Source organism: Hemitrygon akajei, chromosome 1 (assembly GCF_048418815.1).
Source record: "Hemitrygon akajei chromosome 1, sHemAka1.3, whole genome shotgun sequence".
Lineage (NCBI taxonomy): Eukaryota > Metazoa > Chordata > Chondrichthyes > Myliobatiformes > Dasyatidae > Hemitrygon > Hemitrygon akajei.
Genome location: NC_133124.1, coordinates 84499086 through 84525481, shown reverse-complemented (window position 1 = coordinate 84525481; position 26396 = coordinate 84499086). Strand labels below are relative to the sequence as shown.

At 41.5% G+C, this 26396-nt stretch overlaps 1 protein-coding gene across 5 annotated transcripts in view; it reads left to right on the top strand.

The window, feature by feature from the left end:
- LOC140728390 (guanine nucleotide-binding protein G(s) subunit alpha-like) overlaps positions 1 to 26396 on the top strand; it is a 362674-nt gene that overhangs the window by 233005 nt on the left and 103273 nt on the right. For all 5 annotated transcript variants that reach the window (XM_073047061.1, XM_073047052.1, XM_073047043.1 and 2 more), the window contains one exon: positions 9219 to 9316. In XM_073047061.1, coding sequence (XP_072903162.1) covers positions 9219 to 9316 — 98 coding nt within the window. The remainder of the gene's footprint in view (positions 1 to 9218; positions 9317 to 26396) is intronic.

Below are 26396 nucleotides of genomic sequence, written 5' to 3'. Positions count from 1 at the left end.
CCGTTCAACATAATTATGAGATGCGGAACAAGCAAAATCTGGATCATAACACAATATTCTCAGCAAATCAATGGAGAAGATTGAAGTTAAATGTTACAGGTGGACAACGTCACATCAGCACTGTTCTGGTATAAACGAGTAAAGATGGATATCTCTAATAATTGAACTCAGTGCTGTCTGCCCTACTGAGTGCTTCTGGCATTGTCTGTTATTGTTTTGGTTTTCTGGCATTGTCAGACTCCTCCTTCATTTAAGAGATAGAGCGAGGTGCTGGCTGCTGGAGAGATAAAGGTCGGCAGAGTGTTTCTGACGGGACACAAAATCAGGCAAAGATCTCAGGTTGCAGTGAGAGTAGAGTTACAGTCAACACTGAACACTTTGGGTTGTCTGTCATGAATGGATCTGAAAGGTGAGGGATGGAATTCCAGTTGGAATCTGTGTGGAGCCATTCTCAGCCAGAGATGGATGAAGGAGGGAAAACAATTGAAGGCCATGGCCTTCGTTCTGCACTTGTGCATGTTCACATGAAGCAACATTTAGGCTTGGCACAGACACTCAACAGGGTGCCAGCATTCACAGTAAGAGTTCTCACTTGGCTAAAGTTCTTCGGCAACTGCAGTTTGCCCCCCTGTGAATTATGCTTGGAGAACTGAAAGACAGAGCAAGTTTAATCAAGCTGAACTTCAACTTCAAGCACAGACTGGGCAAAAGAAAAAACAAATGCACTGAATGCACAAGTCCATTGCCAATGAAAAGTCTTTTGGAAGAGGTAGTGAAGCTTCTCGTCAGCTTAACTCATAGCTACATGTCTCTGAAATGAAAAGGTCACAGCAGTAAGTCCACAGGAAGATGATTAATCCTTTATACTCTGGCAACTTCTAGGAGTCAACAAGAGCACAAGCAGCCTCTGTTGTGCCTACTAAGTGCCTGGTTACAGAAACATTTGTGAACTTCGACCACATTCATGGTACCTCGAGATCCTGTGGTTTAGTGCATCACTGTAATTTGAAGCAACGTTTCATATTAAAAATATCAGTAGTGTTGAGGCATTAAGCTGGGATGATGGATTTCTCTGTTATAAGTTTGGATGTTCAACAATCGGAAAGATCGTTTAGTTGGTTAATAGAGTCAGACTTTATTAGGTTGCCGACAAAAGAGACTGCAGACGCTGGAATCTGGAAAAACAATGCTACTCCCATCAATGTTGCTCAGCCTCCTGAGTTCCTGCAGCAGATTATTGTTCCATTTACTGAACTCTGCTTCTCCCGTGCTCATGAGACATGCATTACCTACAGCAGGCACTTCTCATCACTGCAGGGTAACGTCGACTTTTTCTCCACAAAATGCTCCCGATTCACCGGATGGATAAGCAAGCTGATGTCAGTGTCTCCTACCAGGCACCCTTCCCTATATCAAAGCTCTCCTTGTGCACCTCGGGCTCTGATAGACAGACCACATTAGTGGTATAATGTTGGTATTAGTTTATTATTGTTACATGTACCAAGAAAAGCCTGCCTTGCATACCATTCATACAGATAATGTCATTACACAATGCACTGAGCTGGAACAAGGAAAAACAATAACAATGCAGAGTCAAGTGTAACAGCTACAGGGAAAATGCAATGCAGGTAAACAATAAAATGCATGATCTTAACAAGGGAAAGTCAAGAGTCTATCATGCCAGATGTCTGTTCAGAGTGGGGTAGAATCTGTTCTTGAGCCTAGTGTTCACTATGTTCACCACCAAACATCTGACACCCAAACGAGGTATTCTGTTATGAACTCCATCACAGTAAGAGTTTGTCTGGATGGGCAGAGAAAGGATGCAAGGATGTTTTCAAAAGGTGTGGCTCAGCATTCAGAGCCACTGCCTCGTAGTGCCACAAAATGGATTCAGTCCTGACCCAGCTGGTGTCTGTGTAGAGATGCATATTCTCCCTATAACTGTATAGGCTTCTCTTAGGTACTCTGGTTTGCGGCCACATCCAGAAATGTCGACTGTACTTTTTTCCATAGATGCTGCCTGGTCTGCAGAGTTCCTTCAGCATTTTGAGTGTGTTGCCCTTAAGCCCAATTTGTCCATTCTGACCAAGATGTTCACCTAAGCTTGGGGCATCAGAGTTAAATTCCAATGTCATCTGTAGGGAGTCTTTACACCCTTCCCCTGGAAAGAGTGGGTTTTCACCAGGTCCTCCAGTTTCCTCCTACAGTCCAAAGACGTACTGGTCAGTTGGTTAATTGGTCATTTAAATTGTCCTGTCACAAATCAGGGGTTGCTTTGTGGTGCGTCTCGAGTGGTTGAAAGGGCCTAGAACGTGCTGTGTTTCCAAATATATAAATAAAACTAAGCTAGTCCCAACTACCTACGCTTGACCCATATCCATGTAAACCTTTTCTTGTCCATGTTTGTAAAGAAATCTGGTATATCCTCATCAACTCTTGCCATTGGAGCATGAAGTTAAATTCCGGTGTCCTCTGCAATGAAGTTTGTACATTTTTGCCGTACGAGCATGGGTTTCCTCCCACGGTGCAAAGACGTACTGGTTAGTCATTGTAAATTGTCCTGTGATTAGGCTTGGGTTAAGTAAGTAGGTCACTGGGCAGCACGGCTCAGAAGGCAGGAAGGGCTGTTCAGTGCAGTATCTCTAAATAAATAGACAGATTATATTTATTTATATATGGATTGATTGAAGTGCCATAGAAAACAACCTGTCTAGATGCATAACAGCTTTGTATGGTAACAGCTTTGTATATGACCAGAGGAAACTGTAGAGAGTTGTGGCCATCACGGAAACCATCCTCTCCTCTATGGACTCTGTGTCTGTATGTCCTACTGCCTCAGAAAAGCAACTGGCATTATCAAAGCCCCCCATCAACCCAGACATTCTCTCTTCTCCTTTCTCCCATTAGACAGAAGATACAGAAGCTTGAAAGCACCTATCATTCAGCTCAAGGACAGCTTCTACCCTGCTGCAGTAAGATTATTTAGTGGTTCCCTATTACAATAAAATGGACTCTGAACCTCACAATCTGCCTCGTTATGATCTTGTACTTTATTGCTTACCTGAACCACATGTGACAATAATATACCAAAGCCAATACCTGTCCAGATATCTTTTCTCTCCATATTCCAATTAACTCCCCTTAGATTCTACTACAGGAGACAATTAACCTCCCAACATTCATATTGGGGTATGAAAGGAAACCAGAGGATCCCAAGAAAATCTACAAAGGAAGAACGTGCAGACTCCACACAGACAGCACAAGAGGTCAGGATTGAACCTGGGTCACTGAAGCTATGAGATGCTGCTCTGGTCACTGCGCCTCTCTGTAGCACACAAAACTAAAATGGAGAACGTCTGGGATGGCTTCGAGAACCTCAAGTCTATGGATTGGGAGCCTGTGGAAATCCAGTGTAGGTGGTGGAACAAGCACTCCACCTCACCTCCCTGTGGTAAAAAAAGATGTGCGAGTCCTAAACTGGCTGCATTAGCCAGCACAACCTGAACAGCTGGACTAGAAGCAAGTCATCCTCGGTTCTGAGGGACTGCCTCAGAAGAAGACAACATCCCAGAACTGTGACCAGTCAGAGATGCCCATTCCCTGGAGTTTGACACGCAATAGACAGAATAAACAGCACAAACAAGTAGTACTGGGAAAAGTCCTGTTGCTAATTTAATCCTTTGGGAGCTGAAGTGACAATTTTTAAAGACTTTTAATGACTCATCGACCATCGCCCAGGTGTTGATGTAATGTTTACTGAAAATACCTCCTTCAGTTAAGTTGATCTCCTGGCAGTTTGTTATAATGAACTCCAGTAAGAAAGGGAAACAAAGTTTTATGTTGCACCATTTGGGATAAATGATCTGCCAAGGCACCTAACAGCCGACCAGATATTACATGCATGGTCACGTTTGTAATCCAGGAAAGAAAGCAGCTAATTTTCAGAACAGCAAGCATCCCCAGATATGTCAATGACTAGAGAACCTTTCTGAATAATGCCATCAAATGAAGAGCACACAACATGAAGCAGGTCTTTCAGCCCATATCTGTCCAAACATTTCCTATCCTAACAGATTCCAGCCAAGAAATCAAGGCTACTTCTCTTGTTTTACTTACTTACTGCTCGTTATGCCGCTGGCATTTAGGGCAGCAGTGGAGGTTGTCCATCTCTGGCAGTGTTCAGAGTTTCCTTCATTGTGTTAAAAAAGCCTCTCAGTTTTCCCTACTGTTAGTCATGCAAATCCTGGACAGAAGACTCAGGAATGCCGTTGCAATCTGATGTAGAAGGATTCTTTACTGCTGTTTCAGTAGCAGTTTTGTTTGGCCAGTCAGGGTTATTAGCCCTGAGCTGAACCCATGAACTGGGAAGACCGGTGGACCATGTTTAGTCTGTCCACTACCCTTTGACCTGTTTGGCATGGGTAATCCTACTAAGAGTCAAAGCATAAAGTCCTGACTAGAATCAATATTTTTCCCCAGATCACTGAGGCAAGCAAGCCTCCAAACAAGGTTGTGGTCCACTTGGAAGTTCTCTTGGTCTGGGATCCTCTAAATCCATCCGAGGGCTCAGGCAGTGTCTTGCTTTAACTTGTTCTAGCCATGTTTGGCACTAGACTATTAGACTAGATATCTGAGCAAGAGACTCTGTTGTGAACTTTTGCTGTTCCTAAACTCTTGGGTGTTTAGTCTTTGTTTTAAGTGGTCAAGGCTTGCAATATCATTGAAAATGTGGACATAAGTAACTTTCACAATGATATAACTAAATAGTTTTATTTTCTGTATTTAAGAATATTTTCTATCCCACTCAACAGCTCTTGCTCTCTGTGTTTGTTGCCTTCTCCAGTCCCTCTGCACTCTTTCATTTCTGTCTTTTCAACAATCCCCAAATTTAATCATTTTTCCATTGAAGACCTTGCCTTCAGTTACTGAGCTCATAAGCTTTGGCAACCCCTTCCTGGATCTCCAACTCTTTATAAACCCACAGTATTGACCAGTCTCTTCAACCACCTCTCTGCAAGACTGTGTTGTTTAGGTGCTGTCATGAGAAGCCCTTGAGTTACCTCACTCCATTAGAGGTAGCGTGTAAATGCAGAGTGATGTTGTGGTTGCCCATCCCATGATGCCCTTGCCCATTCTCTCTTGGATTTAGGGTCTGAGATCATAGATCCCTCAAAGATGCTATGCAAGTTGATGGAGTAGTTAAGGCATCTGCTGTGTTTGCCTTTATTAGTCAGGGGACTGAGTTCAAGAGCCAAGAGGTAATGTTGCAGCTCTAGAAATCTCTGGTCAAACCACACGGAGTAATTGTATCCACTTCAAACTTTGTACATCTTTTCGGCACTCTTGCCAGTTTGATAACATTTTTAACTGCTGGCAAATCATAGACACAGTTGGTTCTGTAGATGCTGGAAATCCTGAGTCCTGATGAAGAGTCTCAGCACAAACATTGACTGTCTATTCCTCTCCATCACTACTGGCTGACTTGCTGAGTTCCTCCAGTTGTGCAGTATGCCATATATTTCAGTATAGGTATTGGTTTATTTGTGTCATTTGTGCTGAGATATATTGCAAAGCTTTTGTTGCATAGCATCTGGAGAGATCATGCCATATGCAAGTAGATCAAGGTAGTAAAGAGGAAAGCAGTTACAAAGTGCACTGCGGGTAAACACATGAGGTGCAAAGGTTGCAACAAGGTGTATTGGAAGATCAAGACCAAGAATTCATCATTAGAACATGAGAAGTTGTTCAAGCATCTGATAACAGCAGGGTAGAAGATGTCACTGAGTCTGGTGGCATGTGCTCTCTGGTGTTTGTGTGTCCTGCCTGATGAGAGAGAGAATGAAAGAGAATGACGAGTGGGAGAGGTCCTTGATTTAGACTGCATGCTCCAGATACTTTAACTTTTGCTCCCACCATTGGACCGACCTATGGGTAACTGAACCATACCAGGAGTTTTACAGTCATACAGTGGGGAAGTACACCTTTTGGCCTGTCATGTCTACATTGACTATCAAATAGTCATCTGCACCAGCCCCATATTCCAGCACTTGGTCCATAGCTTTCTGAGCTTTAGTGTACAGATGCTTAAACATTACAAGAAGATGGGCCTCCTCTCATTAACCACAGCCCTTCTGCAACCACAGACATTCTTCTTGTACTTGCCAGATACACTGGGCTCTGGGGTGTGACCCCGATTGGACTTGGGATGGGAAGTTGAAATCCAGCCAACACTTCTTACCTAATCTCATGCCAAAATTGTTGCTTGGTCTTTCATCTGAATTCTCCTCCCGGCCTCTTCCCTAATTTAAGTGCAGCAGCACAGTGGCCTCTGCTACCTCACAGCCTCAGTGTCCCAAGTTCAATCCTGGTCTCCAGCACTGTCTGTGTGGAGTTTGCACGTTCTCTCTGTGAGAACATCCCAAAGACGTGCAGTTTGCTAGGTTACCTGTGCAAGTGAGTGGTAGTACCAACTACTGAGTTGATGAGAACATAAGGAGAATTTAAAAATGGGATTATCATGAGTGTGAATGGTTGCTTGATGCTTTGTAGTTGATGGGCTGAAGAATCTGTTTTCACGTGATATGATTCCATTTGTGTTGACAAGAATGGAAGAATATCAGTGAGTAAAGCTTGTTCTTTTTACTCATGTCACTAATCACACATCTGTTTAATATTACCCAACTGTTCAATCTTGATGCTTAAAATGGAGAATCGTTTCAAGAAAAATTTCTATAACATTATCAATCATCAGCTTGTCAGGAAAGCTTCTTAAACCAAAGGGCAGGACATTGTCAAGCTATACATTTGAACCATAATTTTGATCATTGAAACATTCTGTAATGCTAGTACATTGAAAGGCAACTTTATTTTATGGGGTGGTAAGACTATTCTGTCAAAGCACAGACATCCTTCTGGATATCTACAGTCTGTCCTTTGTATTTGTCTAAACAAAAAGGTAGAGAAGTGTGGACTTTGTTACTTTTTTATTAAAGCATTTTTCCTCTTTTGTTCTTTGTTTGAAGAATCTTCAGGCCCATTGTGGAAAATTGTATTCCTTTGATTTTCAAATGATTTACATTTATGAAAGATAAAATTATCATTAGTCAAACACACAAATTCAGAGCTTTGTAACCATTAATGAGAGACTTCCAAAGTTCAAAGTAAATTTATTATCAAATACCATATACGTAACCAGATACAACCCTGAGATTTGTTTTCATGCGGGCGTACACAGTAAATCCAAGGGACACAACAGAATCAACGAAAGATCGGACAAACAACCAATGTGCAGAAAAACAACAAACTATGCAAATACAAAATGAGAAAAAAATAAATAAATAAATAAACAATAAATTTCGAGAACGTGAGATGAAGAGTCCTTGAGGTGAGTCCATAGGTTATGGGAATAGTACGGTGATAGGGGAAGTGGAGTTAAAGACCCTGAAAGTTGGGGGGAAGGGTTATAGCTGTTTCTGAATCTGGTGGTGTGGGTCCAGAAGCTCCTGTACCATCTTCCTGATGGCAGCAGTGAAAGAAGAGCACAGTCTGGGTGATGGGGGGTCTTTGATAATGGATGCTGCTTTCCTGTGAAAACATTCCATGTAGATGTGCTCAATGGTGCGGTAGGCTTTATCTGTGATGGACTGGGCTCTATGAACTACCTTTTGTAGGTGTTTCCATACCAGGCCTTTCCATCTTTGGGGAAAGCAGTTGCAGACTAATCCAGCATGTCCAGCCACTGGATATGTGCAGAGACCTCAGTCTGGGGAGGCTTAGCGACACACTATTAGCGCCAGCGACCTGGGTTCAATTCCGCTGCCGTCTCTAATCAGTTTCCATGGCCTCCCTATGTCAGTGTGGGTTTCCTCCCACATGAGTGTAGTTGGGTGGGTGCAGGTTTGTAGTTCCCGTGCTGTATCTGTAAATAAATAAATAATGTTTCATTCGTCTAAATAAATAATGTTTCATTCGTCAAAATAATCAGCTAAATAGAATCAGGTCAAAATTATAAAGCTGTGAATAATAGATTGCCATCGAAAGTATTCAGTAGGAGATTTTCCTTTTCCCGGATCATGGCAGTAGTGTGGAGCATGAGAAAGCGGAGCAGGAGTTGTCAATTTGGCGATTGGAACATGCTCCAAGGTCTTGGTTAGTCTGACCATTGGCTTCAGATCCTCTCTTATATGTATCTGTTCACCTTGATCAGAGTTGATTTCCCACGATTAGCCTTCAACATATTCAGAGATTCAGCATTCACTGCTTTCTGTGATAATAACAAACATTCACAACTCTCTGAGAGAAGAAAATCATAAATGGGGGACTCATTTATCCTGACACTGTGCCCCTTTAGTCAATAATTCCTCTACCAGAAGAAGCATCTTCTCAGTTTTTCCCCTATCAGATACTCTCAGGATCAGATGTATTAGGAGCAAGAAATGTCATTGCACCTTGGTGCAGTGCTTCAATGTTCTCATGTTTTGAAATTAGCTCTATGGATCAGTTCATGTGACAATAATAAATCAATTCCAAATGTTTGAGAGTAATGTAATTTGAATCTGTTTCTGATTGAAATTCCAGAGAGCAAAGGAGAACAGATTAGAGACAAGAGTTAAGGGCAACAATCAGAGCAGGTTCCAGGAGCCATACAGTAGGCTCCTGCTCTCCTTTCTGTTGCTGCACACTCTTACAGAAAGGCTTGCTCCTTACTAATGAGATAACTCCTGAATCCCAAGTTCTATTCAATGGAAACTGGGGTGGAGAAGGCAGATGTGGACCATAAATACTTGGAAAACTCATTTGGATAAATCTGCATCATCAAGCAGAACATGCAACAGCCTGAAAGCACATGCCACCAGGCTCGAGGACAGCTTCTGTTCTATTGTTTTCCAGCTTCTGAATGGACCTTCTGTATGATATGAACTCTTAACCTCACGATCTATCTTGCTATGATCTTTCACTTTGATACTTAGCTGCACTGCGTTTTTTCTGCAGCTTTTGAACTTTTTTCTGCATTGTTACTGCTTTACATTGTTCTACCTCAATGCACCGTGTAATGATCTATATGAACAGTATGCAATGCAAACTCTTCACTATCTTGATATATGTGACGATAATAAACTAAGACCAATATCATTATGTTTCAGATGAAAAGATGCTTATTTCACATTGTGCTTTTGGAACTATATATTTAACATAAACTTTTTTCCCATTTACAGGAATTTTTCGATCATGCAAAAGCACTTTGGGATGACGAAGGTGTGAAGGCGTGCTTTGAAAGGTCAAATGAGTACCAGCTCATCGACTGTGCACAATAGTAAGTATCGCTCACCACTAAAACATGGATTGTTGCAGCATTTCTAGCTCATTCAACTTCTTCCAAAAAGAGAAGTTACCTTATCTTGAAATGGAAAATGAGACTAAACTGGATGGGATCTCACAATGTCCTCTGCTCAGTGAGAAGACACTAATATTTCTGAAGTGTCAACCAGAGTTGATCTGTAAACTGGTTGAATTGAGGTAGTGCTGTGAGGCAACAAAATGGCGAAGAACCAGAAGCATTTTGGTTAGATTTAGCCTGGAAGTTGGAGTTCTGTTGCTTCTGCATTTGATTGTTCAGCTCTTGGCTCAGTGGGATACCTGGAGTGGCCCAGGTCTCCAGTGGAGATGGGAGGACCATCAGGATGGTTCTGGCTTAAGCAGGTTAAACTTAACAGAGTTAATGTTGAGTTGAATTTCTTCACAGATTTCTCTACTGTCCCTTGTAATCCCCAAGTGGCTGTAATTCATTGCCTCCTAGATTGCCTGCTCTGAAATCTCATGCAATATCTTTAATCTGCTCTTTCGCACAAACTGGGGAGCACAACAACATAGTTAGTAGTGTTGTTGCTTCACAACGCCAGGGACCCGGTTCAGATAAACCTGCGGAGTTCGTGCATTCTCTTTGTAACAGCATAGGTTATCTCCATGCACTCTGATTTCTTACATGTTGGTAGGTTATTTGGCTATTGTATGTTGTCCCTAGTATGTAGTTAAGTGTAGAATCTGGAGGAATTGTGAAAACGTGAGGAGTAAAAAAGGGTTACTGTAGGATTGGTGTAAATGATTGGTTGTTAGAGTAGCGTTGATGGGTTGAATGACTTGGTTCCTTGCTTCTCTGTATGACTAAATCTAATCATCTCTTATGCTTTGAGTGAGCCAGGTTTTATGGTGAGCATCTGCAGTGAAAAACTGTTTATTTTGTCTCTTGCAAAGTGGATGAAATTCTCAAGTGGTAAAATCCTAAGTGAGTTTGATAACTAATTCCATGGCTAACTGACATTCTTAAGGAATGTTTCATTGACTTTAAAACAAATATATGCATCACAATGCAAATGTTATGAATCAGCTGGTTTTCATTACACCTTCAGAAATATACTTTGACTTCATTGAAAAGACTGGATTTTTAAATTCTCTGCTACTTTGTTGAGAGTGGGGTTGCTTTGCATTGTGCTCTCGCAGAGGATGTGCAGTGCGGCATATGTTGTTGGTGTCCCAGTGTGTACAGAGATTGTCCTGTTTAAACTGAGTGAGGATGACCTATCGGACAGTGTTCTCAAGCCTGTAGATGTTACATTGTACGGTGCTGGTCGCAGGGTTGATTAGGGACGTTGCCATACAAGACCTTGGTCAGCCTTATTTTTGAATGGAAGGTATCTCTGGGTTTCCTATGAGTTAAATAGTTGAAAATATTTTCTAAACTATTAGTGCCTTGTATTATTTTGTTAATATAATAACCAACAACTTGTTTATATGGTTGTCTATATTTGTTTACATTGCCCCTGGGTTTTTCATCTCTCTGGAACAATCCATTGTCCCCTTGGCTTTCAAGGCAGCAGCCATCATTCCAGTGCCAAAGGCGGCGACAGTTACCTGCCTAAGTGACTATCGCCTGGTGGCATTAACATCAGCCATTATGAAGTGCTTTGAGTTGCTGGTCATGGAGCATATTAAAGCCTTTCTGCCAGCTACACTGGACCCTTTCCAGTTCGCCAGTCACTCAAATTGATCCACAGATGATGCAATAGCCTCTGTCCTCCACTCTGTCCTGTCCCACCTGGAAAATGGGGTCTCATATGCCAGACTGCTATTTATAGCAGTCCCCTTTCTTGATCTTTCTGTCTCCATCTCTGGAGACGGCCTACCTAATGATATCTACTATAAGCCTACAGACTCTCACAGCTACCTGGACTATTCCTCTTCCCACCCTGTCTCTTGCAAAAATACTATCCCCTTCTCACAATTCCTCAGTCTCCGCCGCATCTGCTCTCTGGATGAGGCTTTTCATTCCAGGACGAAGGAGATGTCTTCCTTTTTTAAACAAAGGGGCTTCCTTTCTTCCACCATCAACTCTGCTCTCAAACGCATCTCTCCCATTTCCCGCACATCTGCCCTCACCCCATCCACCCGCTACCCCACTCGGGATAGGGTTCCCCTTGTCCTCACCTACCACCTCACCAGCCTCCAGGTCCAACGTATAATGCTCCGTAACTTCCACCACCTCCAACGGGATCCCACTACCAAGCACATCTTTCCCTCCCCCCCTTCTGCTTTCCGCAGGGATCGCTCCCTACGCAACTTCCTTGTCCACTCGACCCCCCCATCCCTTCCCACCAATCTCCCTCCTGGCACTTATCCTTGTAAGTGGAACAAGTGCTACACCTGCCCTTACACTTCCTCCCTAACCACCACTCAGGGCCTCAGACAGTCCTTCCAGGTGAGGCAACACTTCACCTGTGAGTCGGCTGGTGTGGTATACTGTGTCCGGTGCTCCTGGTGCGACCTTTTATATATTGGTGAGACCCGACGCAGACTGGGAGACCATTTTGCTGAACACCTATGCTCGGTCCACCAGAGAAAGCAGGATCTCCCAGTGGCCACACATTTTAATTCCACATCCCATTCCCATTCTGATATGTCTATCCATGGCCTCCTCTATTGTCAAAATAAATCCAAACTCAGGTTGGAGGAACAACACCTTATATACCGGCTGGGTAGCCTCCAACCTGATGGCATGAACATCGACTTCTCTAACTTCCGTTAATGCCCCTCCTCCCCTTCTTACCCCATCCCTGACATATTTAGTTTGTTTTTTTTTCTCTCTCTCTGCCCATCACTCTGCCTGTTCTCCGTCTCCCTCTGGTGCTTCCCCCTCCCCCTTTCTTTCTCCCGAGGCCTCCCGTCCCATGATCCTTTCCCTTCTCCAGCTCTGTATCACTTTCGCAATCACCTTTCCAGCTCTCAGCTTCATCCCACCCCCTCCGGTCTTCTCCTATCATTTCACATTTCTCCCTCCCCCCACTACTTTCAAATCTCTTACTATCTTTCCTTTCAGTTAGTCCTGACGAAGGGTCTCGGCCCGAAACGTCGACAGTGCTTCTTATAGATGCTGCCTGGCCTGCTGTGTTCCACCAGCATTTTGTGTGTGTTGCTACTTATAAACTTCAGTTCGGCATTCAACACTATGATACCCCAGAAACTGACGGAGAAACTGTCCTCACTGGGTCTGAACACCTCCCTCTGCAATTGGATACTGGACTTCTTATAGAAAGGCCACGGTCAGTCTTTGGGGGCTACAACATCTCTAGTCCCATCACGCTGAGCCCTGGAGACCCTGAAGGCTGTGTGCTCAGTCCACTCCTGCTCACACTCAACTCAAAATATTGACTGTTGATTTCCCTCTGCAGATACTGTCTGATCTGCTGAGCTCCTCCAGCAGGTTGATTTTTTTCAGCTTGTTGTTAATCCCTTCTGTGCCCTGTCCCAAAGTTAGGTGACTAGAATTGCTCCAATTAATAAAGCAATTGATTGGTAGGCTAATTGGTTACTGCTAGTGTTGGTAATTTATGAAAAGAACCTAAGGGGGATTGATGAGTATGATTGTGTGTGTGTGGGTGTAGGTGTGTGTGAGAGAGAGAGAGAGACAGAATAATTTGCAAGCTGGAATGAAACTGCTGGGGGACAGGATGGGCTGGATGGCTTCTTTGTCATAATAATAATGTAGTTATGGTTTTATCAGCCTTTTATAAAAGGTTAATCTGACTTCCCTGCCATTATTCATTTTAGGATTCAGTATACTTTACAACTCTGATTTTGCAACATCTTCACACTTTAAAGGATTGATACACTCAGGCACAATGGTGATTAAATATATTCATGAAGGAGAGAGTTCTAGAGAGTGGGATATGAGGAGAGAGTACAGCAGAGGCTAAATCTAGATGATCAGCTGTTAGCACAGTGAAACAGTGGAACAGGAATGACGGTCCAAAGACCTGTTCCAACTCCTTTTTCTCTACATTTGTAAGCCACTGTGCTTTCTGAACTAAAGCCAATTTCCTATTCATGCTAACATTGACTCTTTAATTCCATATGCCTCAATTTGGTTAACCAGCCTTTTGTGTAGATCCTTGTCAGATGCCTCTGAAAGACCATGTTGACAACATCCTTTCAATGGCCTTCTCTGATACCTCATCAAAAGATTCAATTGTGTTATTCACACATGAGTTCCCATTAACAAAGCTATTCTGACTCTCCACTATTACTTCAAAACTTCTCTAAGTGCATATTATTTTTCTACTGATTATTGTTTCTAAAATCTACCCCTCCACTGAGGTTAAACTGACTGGCCTCGTCAAATAAAGATGTTACATTTGCCCCTTTCCATTCCTCGGGCACTTTTCTCTTATCCATAGGAAGCAGTGAAAGATATTGGCAAACCATTATTGTACTATCCAGCCAATGCATTCTATCCAGACCTGGTGACTTATTTATTTGAAGTGTAATTGTTAATTGGTTTACTGTTGTATCATGTACTGAAATACAGTGTAAAGTTTTGTTTGCATGCCTTCCAGACAGATCATTGCATACATAAATACACTGAGGTAGAACAAAGGGAAAAAATAATAACGGAATGAAGAATGTAGTATTATAGTTACAGAGAAAGTGCAGTGCAGGCAGACAAATAAAATGCAAGCTTCAAGATGAGGTTGCTGGGGAGATCAGGAGTTCATCTTTATCATACAAGTGATCTATTCAAAAGTGTTATAACAGCAGAATCTGTCCTTGATCTCTGCATAAGCCTGGTGGTATTTGTTCTCAAGTTTTTGTATCTTCTGTCTGATTGAAGGCAAGAAAAGAATGACTCAGGCAGGAGGGGTCTTTGATTATGTTAGCAACAGGAGGTGTAGACAGAGAAGAGGTTGGTTTTCACAACTGTACACAGCCTGTAAATGCATTTTTAACATTTTACACCCATTTCTGATTCTTCTATGATGCTGGCACTGTCCACTTGGTGAAGAGCAATGCAAAATGCCCATTCAGTGTTACACTATGCTTTCTGTCACTATGCTTGGATCACTTGGTCCATAAGTATCCCTCTTACCGATCCACATGCCTTGGGAAGTTTTTGTGTTCCTTCATTAAATAGCATCTCCTAATGGCATGGAAATAGGCTCTTTGGCCCATCTCAACCATGCCAACCAAGATGCCCATTTGCCTGCGTTTGGCCCTTATCCCTCTAATCCTGATGGGTTGTACATGCACTTCCTAGTTCTGGTGTATGGAGGTGAGGTGTAGCAGTGACCAGCGCCTCGCAACAATCTCACCTTGTGACCTAGCACAGCGCACAGTCCCCCAGCCAGAATCCTGGGGCAACTTGACCTGTATGCTTCCCACTTCCCCAACAAGTGATACATCTGTCACACCATCTTTAGGGGATTTTGACTTCATCTCTGAACTGTAGTATGCTTAAGTTGATGCACCGTACAGCTCTGCTGATGAACAGGTAGCATTGGTGGGATATGTGTTGAAGATGTTGTGGCTTCAGTATCTGTCTGGTCACCTACTGCAAGATTCAGCAGCCATGGAGTTATTTAGAACCATAAAACAGAAAGTAACTCCTATACATAAAAATATAAGTCATCTTTAATTTAAATATTAAAGTCACCTTTAAATTGGACATTAAATAAAACTTGATGCAGGTAAACTAAAAATGAACCTATGTATCTTGGTGAGGACACTCTCATTGGGAAGCAACAAGGAGAAGTTTGGTTAAAATAGTGTCAAAGGATCACAGAATAATACAGCACAGGAAAGGACCCTATGGTCCACCACATCTATGCCAACTAAGGTACCCATTTAAGCTAATTTCATTGTCCCACATTTTGTCCATATCGCTCTAAATACTTCCTATCCACATATCTGTCCAAAGATCTTTTAAATGTCATTATTGTACTTACCTCAGCCACTTCCTCTGGTAAATCATTCCATATAAGCGCCACTTTCTGCATGAAAAAGTTGCCCCTCAAGTTACTTTTGAATCTTTGCCCTATCACCAAAATCCTGTGGACTCATCCTATCTATGCCTCTCATGAATTAATACAATTCTGTTAAGGCCACTCTTCAGTTTCCTGTTTCAAGGAATAAAGTCTTAGTCTGCCCGTCCCCTCCCAATAACTTGGGCCCTCGAATCCTGGCAACATTCTCCTGAGTCTTGGTGCTCTTTGCACACCTAATGACATCTTTCCTACAAGAGGGTATACAAAACTGTACAATATCCTCCAAGTTCAGCCTCACCAGTCAAATTGAAAATTCTTGCCAAATATAATAATTGGCAAAATGAAGCCATCATCAGAATTGGGCGTCAGATTTTTAACTTTGCTGATGAAGAATGTGCATTGATTTTTTTTAACACCTAGATATTTATTGGCAACATTGCAACAGTTTGAACATTAGGCTACATGTAGTATATCAGGGAAAATAACAGATTGGGGGATCTTTAACTGCAGCAACTTCTTCCAATAAAAGCAGGGTCATTTCTCTGGAAAATTGCAGTGAATGAAAGACAGTTATTTGTAATTGATCTATTTATATAATTTACAGTGATTTATAATAATGTGGTCACCAGCTGATCGAGAGTGGAATTACCTAATTAATTATTGTTTCCACTGTGGCGGCTAAAGTATTGTCACTGTACTTTGTCTTTGTTTAAAGCATGATGTAATTGTGGAGAAAAGGCAGTAATGTTTTTGGGTTTGTTAGCTGTTGATTTTATAGTTGGGAGTTTCCTTCAAGCTCAGTAGTTCCTAAGGTAGGTGATATCGCCTATACACCCCCCTTCCCCCGGGAACGGTGTGAATTTCTAAGGGGCGATTAAGATAACGGGGATGGAGGGGTGTTGCTTGGAAGCAAGCGGGTATGCGACTGAGGGATCACAGGCTTAATTTAAGAGATTAATAACTTATTATAATCATTTCATCTTTGGTGCCTCATGATTGATTACAAGGATCACGTAATCACTTCATCTCTTGCTAACCCTGCATTCTCTGAGACTATGCTAAAAGTGCATAATAGTTGTTGAAAAGCAATATGACACTTGTATATTTGGCCTATCATAAGAAATTAGGACTCATGAAATAGGGTTATTTCCAGGGTCCACCCGTGCATATTGCTATTCACTACAGTATTAGCTGGTATGATTCACATACTCATGCAGTGACACAATTCTTGTGAATTAGGGTATGTCATTCAATGGGGTCACGTTTAGAATCTGCCCTTTTGAATGGTCTTGGTTGCTTTTCCTCTAGCCCCCAGACATAGCACTGACCCAGGCAGAGAGTCAGGGCTATGAGGATGTCATAACTTTCCCCTTTATTGTTCACAGCACTTGAGGTTGGACTCAAACAGTAGGCAATTGATCATGGTTGTTAATCCATAATGAAAATGACAGAAGCAGACCAAACAGAAAAGTGTAGACAGTATAGTGTGGAGTCATCTGAAATATGGATTTATACCAGCACCAAACAACCAACAGTAGCCAATGTGTCTGTTTTGTGAAAAGTTTTTTTTTAATGAGGCAATAACACTGTCTAGGATCCTTGAACATTTGAAGAGAATGCACTCTAATAAAGCAAACATGAACTTGGCTTATTTTCAGTCACTTCATGAAAACATTCTGAAATGGAAAACACTTCAAAACATGTTTGCCAGCATTTCACAACAAAACGGTGACCGTTTGTGTGCTTCGTAACATTTCATTGCTCATTTGTAAATCTGGAAAGCTCCATACAATTGGAAAAGAACTGATTCTGCCAGCAGTAAGGGAGGTTCTGAGTACAGTTTTGCATAAGTCACCAAACCAAATCATTGAAGTGGTTCTGTTCAGTGACAACTCTGTTCAAAGATGAATAGATGAAATGGCTGAAAATGGGAAGACATTGTTGATCATAGATAGATACTTTATTGATCCCAAAGGAAATTACAGTGCCACTGTAGCATTGCTGAGCATATATGTACAAATATTAGAAGAGAAGTAAGTAAGAATAAAAATAATAAGTTACCACAAACAGCCTAACATGAGGGGGTCATCACTTCCCCAGCTATCGGTTGACTCATTATAGAGCCTAATGGCCGAGGATTAGAATGACCTCATATAGTGCTCCTTGGAGCAGTGCAGTTGTCTTAGTCTATTAGTAAAAGTGCTCCTCTGTTCAGCCAAGGTGGCATGCAGAGGGTGAGAAACATTGTCCAGAATTGACAGGATTTTCCATAGGATCCTTTGCTCTACCACAGAGTCCATTGTGTCCAGTTTGACTCCTATGACAGAGCCAGCCTTTCTAATCAGTTTATTGAGCCTGTTGGCATCAACCATGTTGATGACATTGCCCCAGCACACTACCACATAGAATATTGTACTGGTGACAACAGACTGGTAGAACATGTGAGGGAGAGGCCTGCTTACTCCAAAGGACCTCAGTCTCCTCAGGAAGCAGAGGTGGCTCTGGCCCTTCTTGTACACAGCCTTTTTGTTGGTCCTCCACTCAAGTCTGTTATCCAGGTGCATCCCCAGGTACTTGTAGGTCCTAACCATCAATAGAAACAGGGAGCAGTGCAGGTTTAGTCTTCCTAAAGTCCATCACCATCTCTTTTGTCTTACTGATGTTGAGCTGCAGATGATCAGTTTGCATCATTTGATGAAGTCATCCACCAGGGCCCCCATATTCATCCTCCCATCCTCCTTTTATACAGCCAACTATTGCTGAGTCATCAGAGAATTTCTGCAGGTGATTCAGTGTTATATCTAAAGTCCGAGGTATATGGGGTAAACAGGAAAAAGCCAATACAGTCCCCTCTGGGGCCCCAGTGCTGCTTTTAGCTATGACTGACACACAGCTCTGAAGCTGCACAAACTGTTGTCTGCCATTCAGGTAGTCCATTATCCAGGATACAATGGAAGTGCAAACCTACATTGAATGGAACTTTTCCCTCAGCAATGAGGGCTGTGTAGTATTGAAGGACAACAGAATTTGCTGTGCTGTTGGATGAGTCAACTTTGTCAGGCACAGTTCTTTGCTTCTTGATTATGTTCACTTCATAAAAGATGAAAGCATGGTTCAAGAGTTGTTCTTTTCCAGGGGGCTAGAAACCGCTATGAAAGGGAGTCAGTATTTTGGGTTGTTGACGAATTTTTCAAAGAGAAAGACATTGCTTCACTAACATTCTTGTTTGTGCAACAGATGGGGCACAATCAATGGCAGGACACCACTGCAGAGTTATTACTTTCTGGAAAAAATCTGTACCATTGACTGTGTAATTCACAGACAACATGCTGTCTCAAAAAAAAAACAGTGATTGGCTACACAAATGATTAAATACTGTTACCACAGCGGTAAATAAAATCAAGTCCCAAGCACTCAATTCTTGACTACTTCAAGCAATTTGTACTGAGAAAGCAGAACTGTTTGAACTCTTGCTGTTGCACACAGAAGTCAGGTTGCTCTCAAAAGAAAACTGCCTGAGATGCTATAATATGCTTTTTGAGACTATGATAAAAAAAATTCCTTGAAGACTTAGTAATCTACTGTAGATTATAGGAATGGTATTGCTTATTAGAACTATTAGCAAAATTTAATGAAATCAATTATAAGGAAACAATGTGAATCTTATCAAAGTCAAATCAGTTGTCTCCACGTTTCTGTCCAAGTTAACCCTATTTAAGTGCAATGTTGTCCGTCGTGACCTTTTCTAATTTCCGAGCCTCTCTGAGTTGGAAGAGAAAGAAAGAATACCAAATGATGATTTTCAAGTTCTGTATACTGTGCCCACCTGTGAGTTGCATAAAGACATGTCAGAGAGATTTCAGTATCTTCTCTTGATCCAAATTCCAGATTGGGTAATAAATCCATCTGTGAACACTTGTAATGAGGAATTAACAGGAAAGATGGAGGAAGAACTGATCTTGCTACAAAGTAACTTTGAGCTGAAGCCGAGGTTCAAAAAGGCGTATCAAGACATTTGGTTGCCAGAAGAAATCTCTGAATGCTATCCTGCGCTATGGAAAAAGGTCAAGTGCTCTTTATTGCCTTTCCATCATCGTATTTAGTTGAGGGTGGATTCAGTGCTGTCGTCCAACTTCTTTCAAAGCAATGAAACAGATTGCAAGTTTTTGAACGCGGGGATCTGAGACATTTAGCCTGATGTTGAGAAGCTGCTGTCACTACACCAAACACATCCATTGAAAGGTGAAAAAGCAATGAAGTTGTAAATCAGTGGACTATGCTCTATGCTCTAAAATTGTTGTTGAAAAAAATTTATTGTAATTAAATAAAGAAATAATTTTATTTGTAACTTCAAGTATATTTGAATGTTTTTTGCAATTATATGTCACTGCTTTGAATTTGCAGTTCCTATTTTCTTTCACTGTACATCATAAAACAGAATCCTTTATAGTTTTTATGCAGTGGCTGGAAGAAGGGAACACTGGGGATGCGGTCCGGGAGCAAGAAAGCAGTAACCCAAAAAAGTTTGGGAACTACTGTTCTAGTACTTTTATGAAGTGGATTTTCAAGTGAGGTCCAAAAATAAAATGGCTTATAATTCTTCCTTTGAATTTGAACCTGAGCTTTGACTTCTGGAGTTAAATGATTTTGTTGGGTGTTTGATGTTTGTGAACTCTGTGTACTGAGGGGAAAATTTATTTAAGTCAGAGGTGTACAGCATTAAAATGGGCCCTTCAGCCCACTGTGTGTATGCCAATCATCATAGTTATCTATTCCAACCCCTTCAACTTGCGTTAGTTCCATCTCCCTCTATACCCAGTACCTGCCCAGATACATCTTAAACACGAGATTCTGCAGATGCTGGAAATCCAAAGCAACACACAGAATTGCTGGAGGAACTCATTAGATTAGACAACATCTATGGGAATGAAAAAACAGTTGATGTTTTGAGCTGAGACCCTTCTTCATGTACATCTTAAATGTTAATACTGTTCCTTTCTCTGCCACCTCCTGTGGCAGCTCAATCCAAATACCAACAATGTTTGTGTGAATAAAAAAAAATACCCCAAGATCCTGCTGTCTCTTGGTGGAAGCATTCAAATAAAGTACTCTTCCCTTAGCAACTGGTTTACACTTTTTGCCAAAGATCGCAGGACAACAGCTTCCACTTTCCCAGTAAAATCAGTTGCTTCTTGATTTCCCAGTCGATGTAAATCTGCATTTATTGTTACTTTGGGATCTGACCCTGGATTTAGCCAGTGTGGACTGCCAACTGTCTGGTAGATTTTGAGATCCCTTTGTGAAGTATGCTGGCTATTTTCTTCCACTACTGAGTGATAGGAAACCCACAGCAGTGTTTGTACTAGATCATCAAACTACACAGTGGAAATATCTTCAGAGGTATTACATGAGTCATCTGTTGGATTCGTGGAAAGGAAGTTCTGTACTGTGCAACAACTGCCATAACACTGAGGAGCTTGAAAGGGAAGGGAGATAATTGCACCTTCAAAAAACTATCCAGTTTTACAAATATTTTATTTTTCTTTCTTAAATAACAGCAGTTCTTCACAGGAGGAATATTGAGGAAGGATTTTAGGCACAGTGTCAGATTTTGCATGACTGTCGTCCTGGGATTTTTCAGTTGTGCTGTATAAGTGTTACCAGCTGTATTTTTAAAATATTTTGAAGGAAATATTCTATTTAAACATCTTCTTAACTGGAAAATGTTTCCATCATTCGAGTTTTTGTTGATAGGGCTGTTATGTGGTTGCAGGTGCTAAGGATACACCTGCTTAGCACAGACTATCAGACAGGAACAATACCGCAAAATTGGAGGCCTTTTGGGCTGAGTCCATTTGTTCAAGGTCACTCTACATAACTTCATCATATTAATAAGCTTCTCCTCATATTGGGAAGTTACCTAAGATTCTCACAATTAGAAGGGTTGTTTGAACATGCAACACTACAACACAAGCACACATCCTTTGGTTGATACTGTTTGTGTCAACCATGATGCCAAAGTAAACTTCACCCTGCACATGATCCCTGTCCTTCCATATCTCTACAAATATTGTCATTGTCTATCAGTTATATTTCAACTGAAGCATTGTATGAATCAGAAGCCAACACCACAAAAAGTTCTTCGGGGTGTGCTCCACGTCATCATTCTCTTGTCTTGTGAAAAGTGGGAGTTGAAAACAGGCCGTACAGGCTAAAGCAATTTGGTCATGTTTAGCTACAAGTCAGATAGTACAGAGCGGCAGGTCAAAGTAGGGCCAGTAATAGAGTCTGCAGGACAGCTACTTCATGGCCGCATTGCAAATAGGGACTGAAGTTAAGTGACCTTGGACAATAATGCAAGGTTAGCTCACCGAGATGCTTCAGTGGAATTCTTTGTTAGCCTATGGTGCAGTGTGAGCACTACACACTGAAAGGTGAAACACACAAAATACTGTTGGCAGTATTTATACTCCAGTCCCTATGAAAGGTCTCGAGTCAAAATGTTGAATGTCCATTCCCCTCCATTGATATGCTGAGTTCCTCTTGTGCTTTATGTGTTGGTCCAGGTAAGACTGTAAGACCTTAAGTCATAGGAGCAGAATTAGACCATTCTGCCCATTGTGGCTGCTCCTCCATTCACTCAGGGCTAATTTATCTTCTTCTCAAACCTATTCTCCTGCCTTCTCTCCTTAACCTTTGACACTCTTACTAACCAAGAACCTATCAAGCTCTATTTTAAATGAATTCCACAGATTCACCACCCTCTGGCTCCTTATTTCTATTCCAAATGGGGTTTCCTTCTATTCTGAGGCTGTGCCCTCTGGTCCTGCGCTCTCCCATGATTGGAAGCATCCTTTCCACATCTGATCTACCTCAGCCTTTCAACATTTAGTAGGTGATTCCAGCATCTGTGGTGTCTTCTGTTTCTGCAGGAAAAGGTGAGCTACATAAATGGGGGAATATCTCCATGCTCTACAATTGGGTTTCCTTCTTTCTGTGTGGTGGTCTTTCCTGTTTGTTGTATATGACTGTTAACAAACAAGGGCAAATGTAGAAACTATTTAAGGACCATGAACATTTTTAGAATATTTGTATTCTTAACTTTCGCAGGAAGTTGCTTGGATTTTGTTGCATTTTGATTTTTATTCTTGTGTTGTGCTTCAGTTCTATTTGACATAATGTTGTCAAAGTATTGGTAATAGATTTTAATGTTTTAATAAAATTTAAGACATTTAATGATGTCACAAGTTCTATAACTATAGGAGGTACTGCTCCAGAAAGCTACATACATTATCAAAGATCACCACCGTATGGGCCAGGCATTTCCTCAAGACTGTCATCAGGAAAGAAATACAAAAGGGACTGAACTTCCCTTCAACCATTTGCCTCTTAAACCAACCCAAATTCTGTATTGTAACACAATGACCACTTTGCTGTATGGAGGACTCTTTCTTGTTCTGATTGTGTTCTTTGCTGTACGGAGGACTCTTTCTTGTTCTGATTGTGTTCTTTCTTGTCTTGTGAATGTTGTTTCTCTATTGCTTCCTGTCTGTGGTGCTGCTGTGAGTAAGTTTCACATTGCACCTGTGCTTACATGTACGTGTAGTTATGGCAATGACAATAAACTCAATCTCAAACTCAAGTACAATCTAGGAAGAATACTTTCTCCTTCCATTTCCAGGATTTCCTCTGTAGTTTACAGAATGTATCAGCCAGAAGAATGATTCCAACAAGCCCTTAATAAGTTTGCACGCTGTAATGTTAAGGCCGTTTGCACTCGATTTTAACGGCCAGCCAGGATTTACAGTGTATAGAGTAGCCACCAAACATAATAGAGGTCTTGTCCCCTGAAACTATTGCATCACTGGTGCCAACACCACTGTTATTCCAGCAAATGTGTCCCAAAGCACAGTGTAGGAGTTTTATCAAACAGAATTTGATTCCTAACCATAGAAGGAGATGCAAAGATCAGACATCAAAGACTTGGTCAAAAAGAGAGATGTCAAATAGGCTAGTGGGAGGTGTTGCAGAGTTGTGTGTTAAGGCAGCTTGAGTGCAAAGCTTGCCGGTGGTAAAGTGGTGAAAACTGAAGGTCGTTACATAACATGCTTAATGTGTTCCTTTCAGGTCATTTCTTTGGACTGATAAGGAGCAATGCTATTATATAAGACAACAGTTTATCCACAAACGTTTGGTGCTGCCAGAACAGAGCAGTGATCTATGCTGTGGAATATCTTTTATGCTATGTTTCCTTAACATAAGCAAATAGATGCTAACAAAACTTACTTCCTTGTGAGGTTTAAATACCTTGATATTGCCATCTTTCCCACACAATTTTGTGGCTATCTCTCTCTCTATCTTTCAGTTCAGATGAAGGGTCTCGATCCAAAACATGGACTGTCCATTGCCCTTCACCGATACTTCTCAATCCACTGAGTTCCTCCAGCTTGTTGGTGTTGCTATAGAAATGGGTCATTCAGCCCACTATACCCATGCTGACTCTTGTGCTGCTGCTTCAGATGAGGAAACTGGGGAGAAGGCTAGAACGGAGCACTGGTTTGGCTCAGTAGCCCAACACAGTATCCTACATCTATAACCTGCATCACCCTGTGTAAGCAATAATTTCCAAGCAAGGGCAAATTACGAGGGGTGGTTGATAAGTTCATGGCCTAAGGTAAAAGGAGATGAGTTATACAGCGCTCGTTACATGCACATGCAGTTCAACTCTTTGAGTGATTATGCAGGAAGTTTGAAGTTAATAACTCATCTCCTTCTACCTTAGACCATGAACTTATTCAATGACCCCTGCTGTGGACACTCTCTGAAGGTCCAAGATCAGTATGCTCCACGACCGCTGGACTAAGTGTGTAAATGTAGGAGGGGACTATGTTGAAAAATAAATGTACTAGGTTTTATAAAAATTGACTCCTTCTACCTTGGGCCACGAACTTATCAATCACCCTCGTATAATGGGCCTAAAAGCAAAATACTTAAAATGAATTTAATCTAAAATAAAATCCCCACCTGCCATAAATCTTCAACAGGTGGGTCAGCTCCAGTGGAGACGAAGGATTCTGGCCAGATTCATTTCCCCAGAACCGCTCAAAAGCTGTGTTGGCTTGAGGATTCCCAGCATTATCTGTTTTCTTTTTCAATTACTGCTTTTCAGTAATTGATAATGTCTTTATTGTTGTCACGTACTGAGAGACAGTGTTCTGCATGCCAGACAGCTCATTCCGTACATCAGTACATTGAGGTAGTACAAAAGGAAAAGCACAACAGAGTAATACTATATTACTGTGACAGAGAAGGTGCATTGCTGGTAGACAGTGGTCAAGAGCCAAGGCAAAATAGATTGAGAGATCAAAGATTCTTTTTTGTCATATAAGAGCTCCATTGAAGAGGCTTCTGACATTGGTATAGAATCTACGCTTGAGCCTGGTGGTGCATGCTTTCAGTCCTTTGTATCACCCGTCCAGTGGCAGACATTGGAAGAGAAAATGAACAACATGAGAGGATTCTGTGATTGTGTTGCCTGGTTTCCTAAGGCAGCAAAAAATATAGATGGTCCATTGAGGGGAGACTTGTTTCACGGTGGACAGAGCTGTGTCCACAAATCTCTGCAATTTTTGGAGTCTTGGGCAGAAAAGTTGCCATTACCAAGTTGAGATGCACATGGATTACATCTATAAAAACTGGTAAGGACCTTTGTCACATCCATAAAGACTGGTGAGGACCTTTGGAACATGCCAGATGTTCTTTGCCTTCTTGCAGCACTCAGTAAATGTGAGTCCCGTGATGAGCGGGTCAGTCTAACACATCTGCTGGGTTATCAGTTCATTTCTATCCATTTAAATGTGGCAGTGCTCTCTGAGTGTTGCCATGTACTGTATAACGGGTGCAGTGGCTGGGTTAATAACTTTGCCTAATGTTTTGCAAAAATTAGAATCAGAATCAGGTTTATTATCACTGGCATGTGTTGTGAAATTTGTTAACTTAGCAGCAGCAGTTCAATGCAATACATAATTTAGAAAAAAAAATATAATAATAGTAAATAAATAAGTAAATCAATTACAGTATACATATATTGAATAAATTAAAATGTTGCAAAAAACAGAAATAATATATATTTAAAAAGTAAGGTAGTGTTTAAAGGTTCAATGTCCATTTCGGAATCGAATGGCAGAGGGGAAGAAACTGTTCCTGAATCACTGAGTGTGCCTTCAGGCTTCTGTACCTCCTACCTTACGGTAACAGTGAGAAAAGAGCATGACCTGGGTGCTGGAGGTCCTTAATATTGGAAGCTACTATTCTGACACACTACTCCTTGAAGATGTCCTGGGTACTTTGTAGGCTAGTAGACAAGATGGAGCTGACTAGATTTACAACCCTCTGCAGCATCTTTTGGTCCTGTGCAGTAGCCCCCTCCCCCACATACCAGTCAGTGATGCTGCCTGTCAGAATGCTCTCCACAGTACATCTATAGAAGTTTTTGAGTGTATTTATTGACATGCCAAATCTCTTCAAATTCTCTTCAAGTTACTGTCTTGCCTTCTTTATAACTGCATTGATATGTTGGGACCAGGTTAGATCCTTAGAGATCTTGACGCCCAGGAACTTGAAACTATTCATTGTCTCCACTTCTGATACCTCTGTGAGGACTGGTATGTGTTCCTTTGTCTTACCCTTGCTGAAGTCCACAATCAGCTCTTTCATATTACTGACGTTGAGTGCAAGGTTGTTGCTGTGACACCACTCCACTAGTTGACATATCTCGCCCTCTTGTCAACACCTGAGATTCTACCCACAAAGGTTGTATCATCAGTAAATTTATAGATGGTATTTGAGCTATGCCTAGCCACACAGTCATGTGTATATAGAGAATAGAGCAGTGGGCTAAGCACACACCCCTGAGATGCACCAGTGTTGATCATCAGCAAGGCATGTTATCACCAATTTACACAGATTGCGATTATTCGGTTAGGAAGGCGAGGATCCCATTATAACTTTAAAGTTCAAAGTAAACTTATTATCAAAAAGCATAAATGTAGTCATATAGTACCTTGATTCATTTTCTTGCAG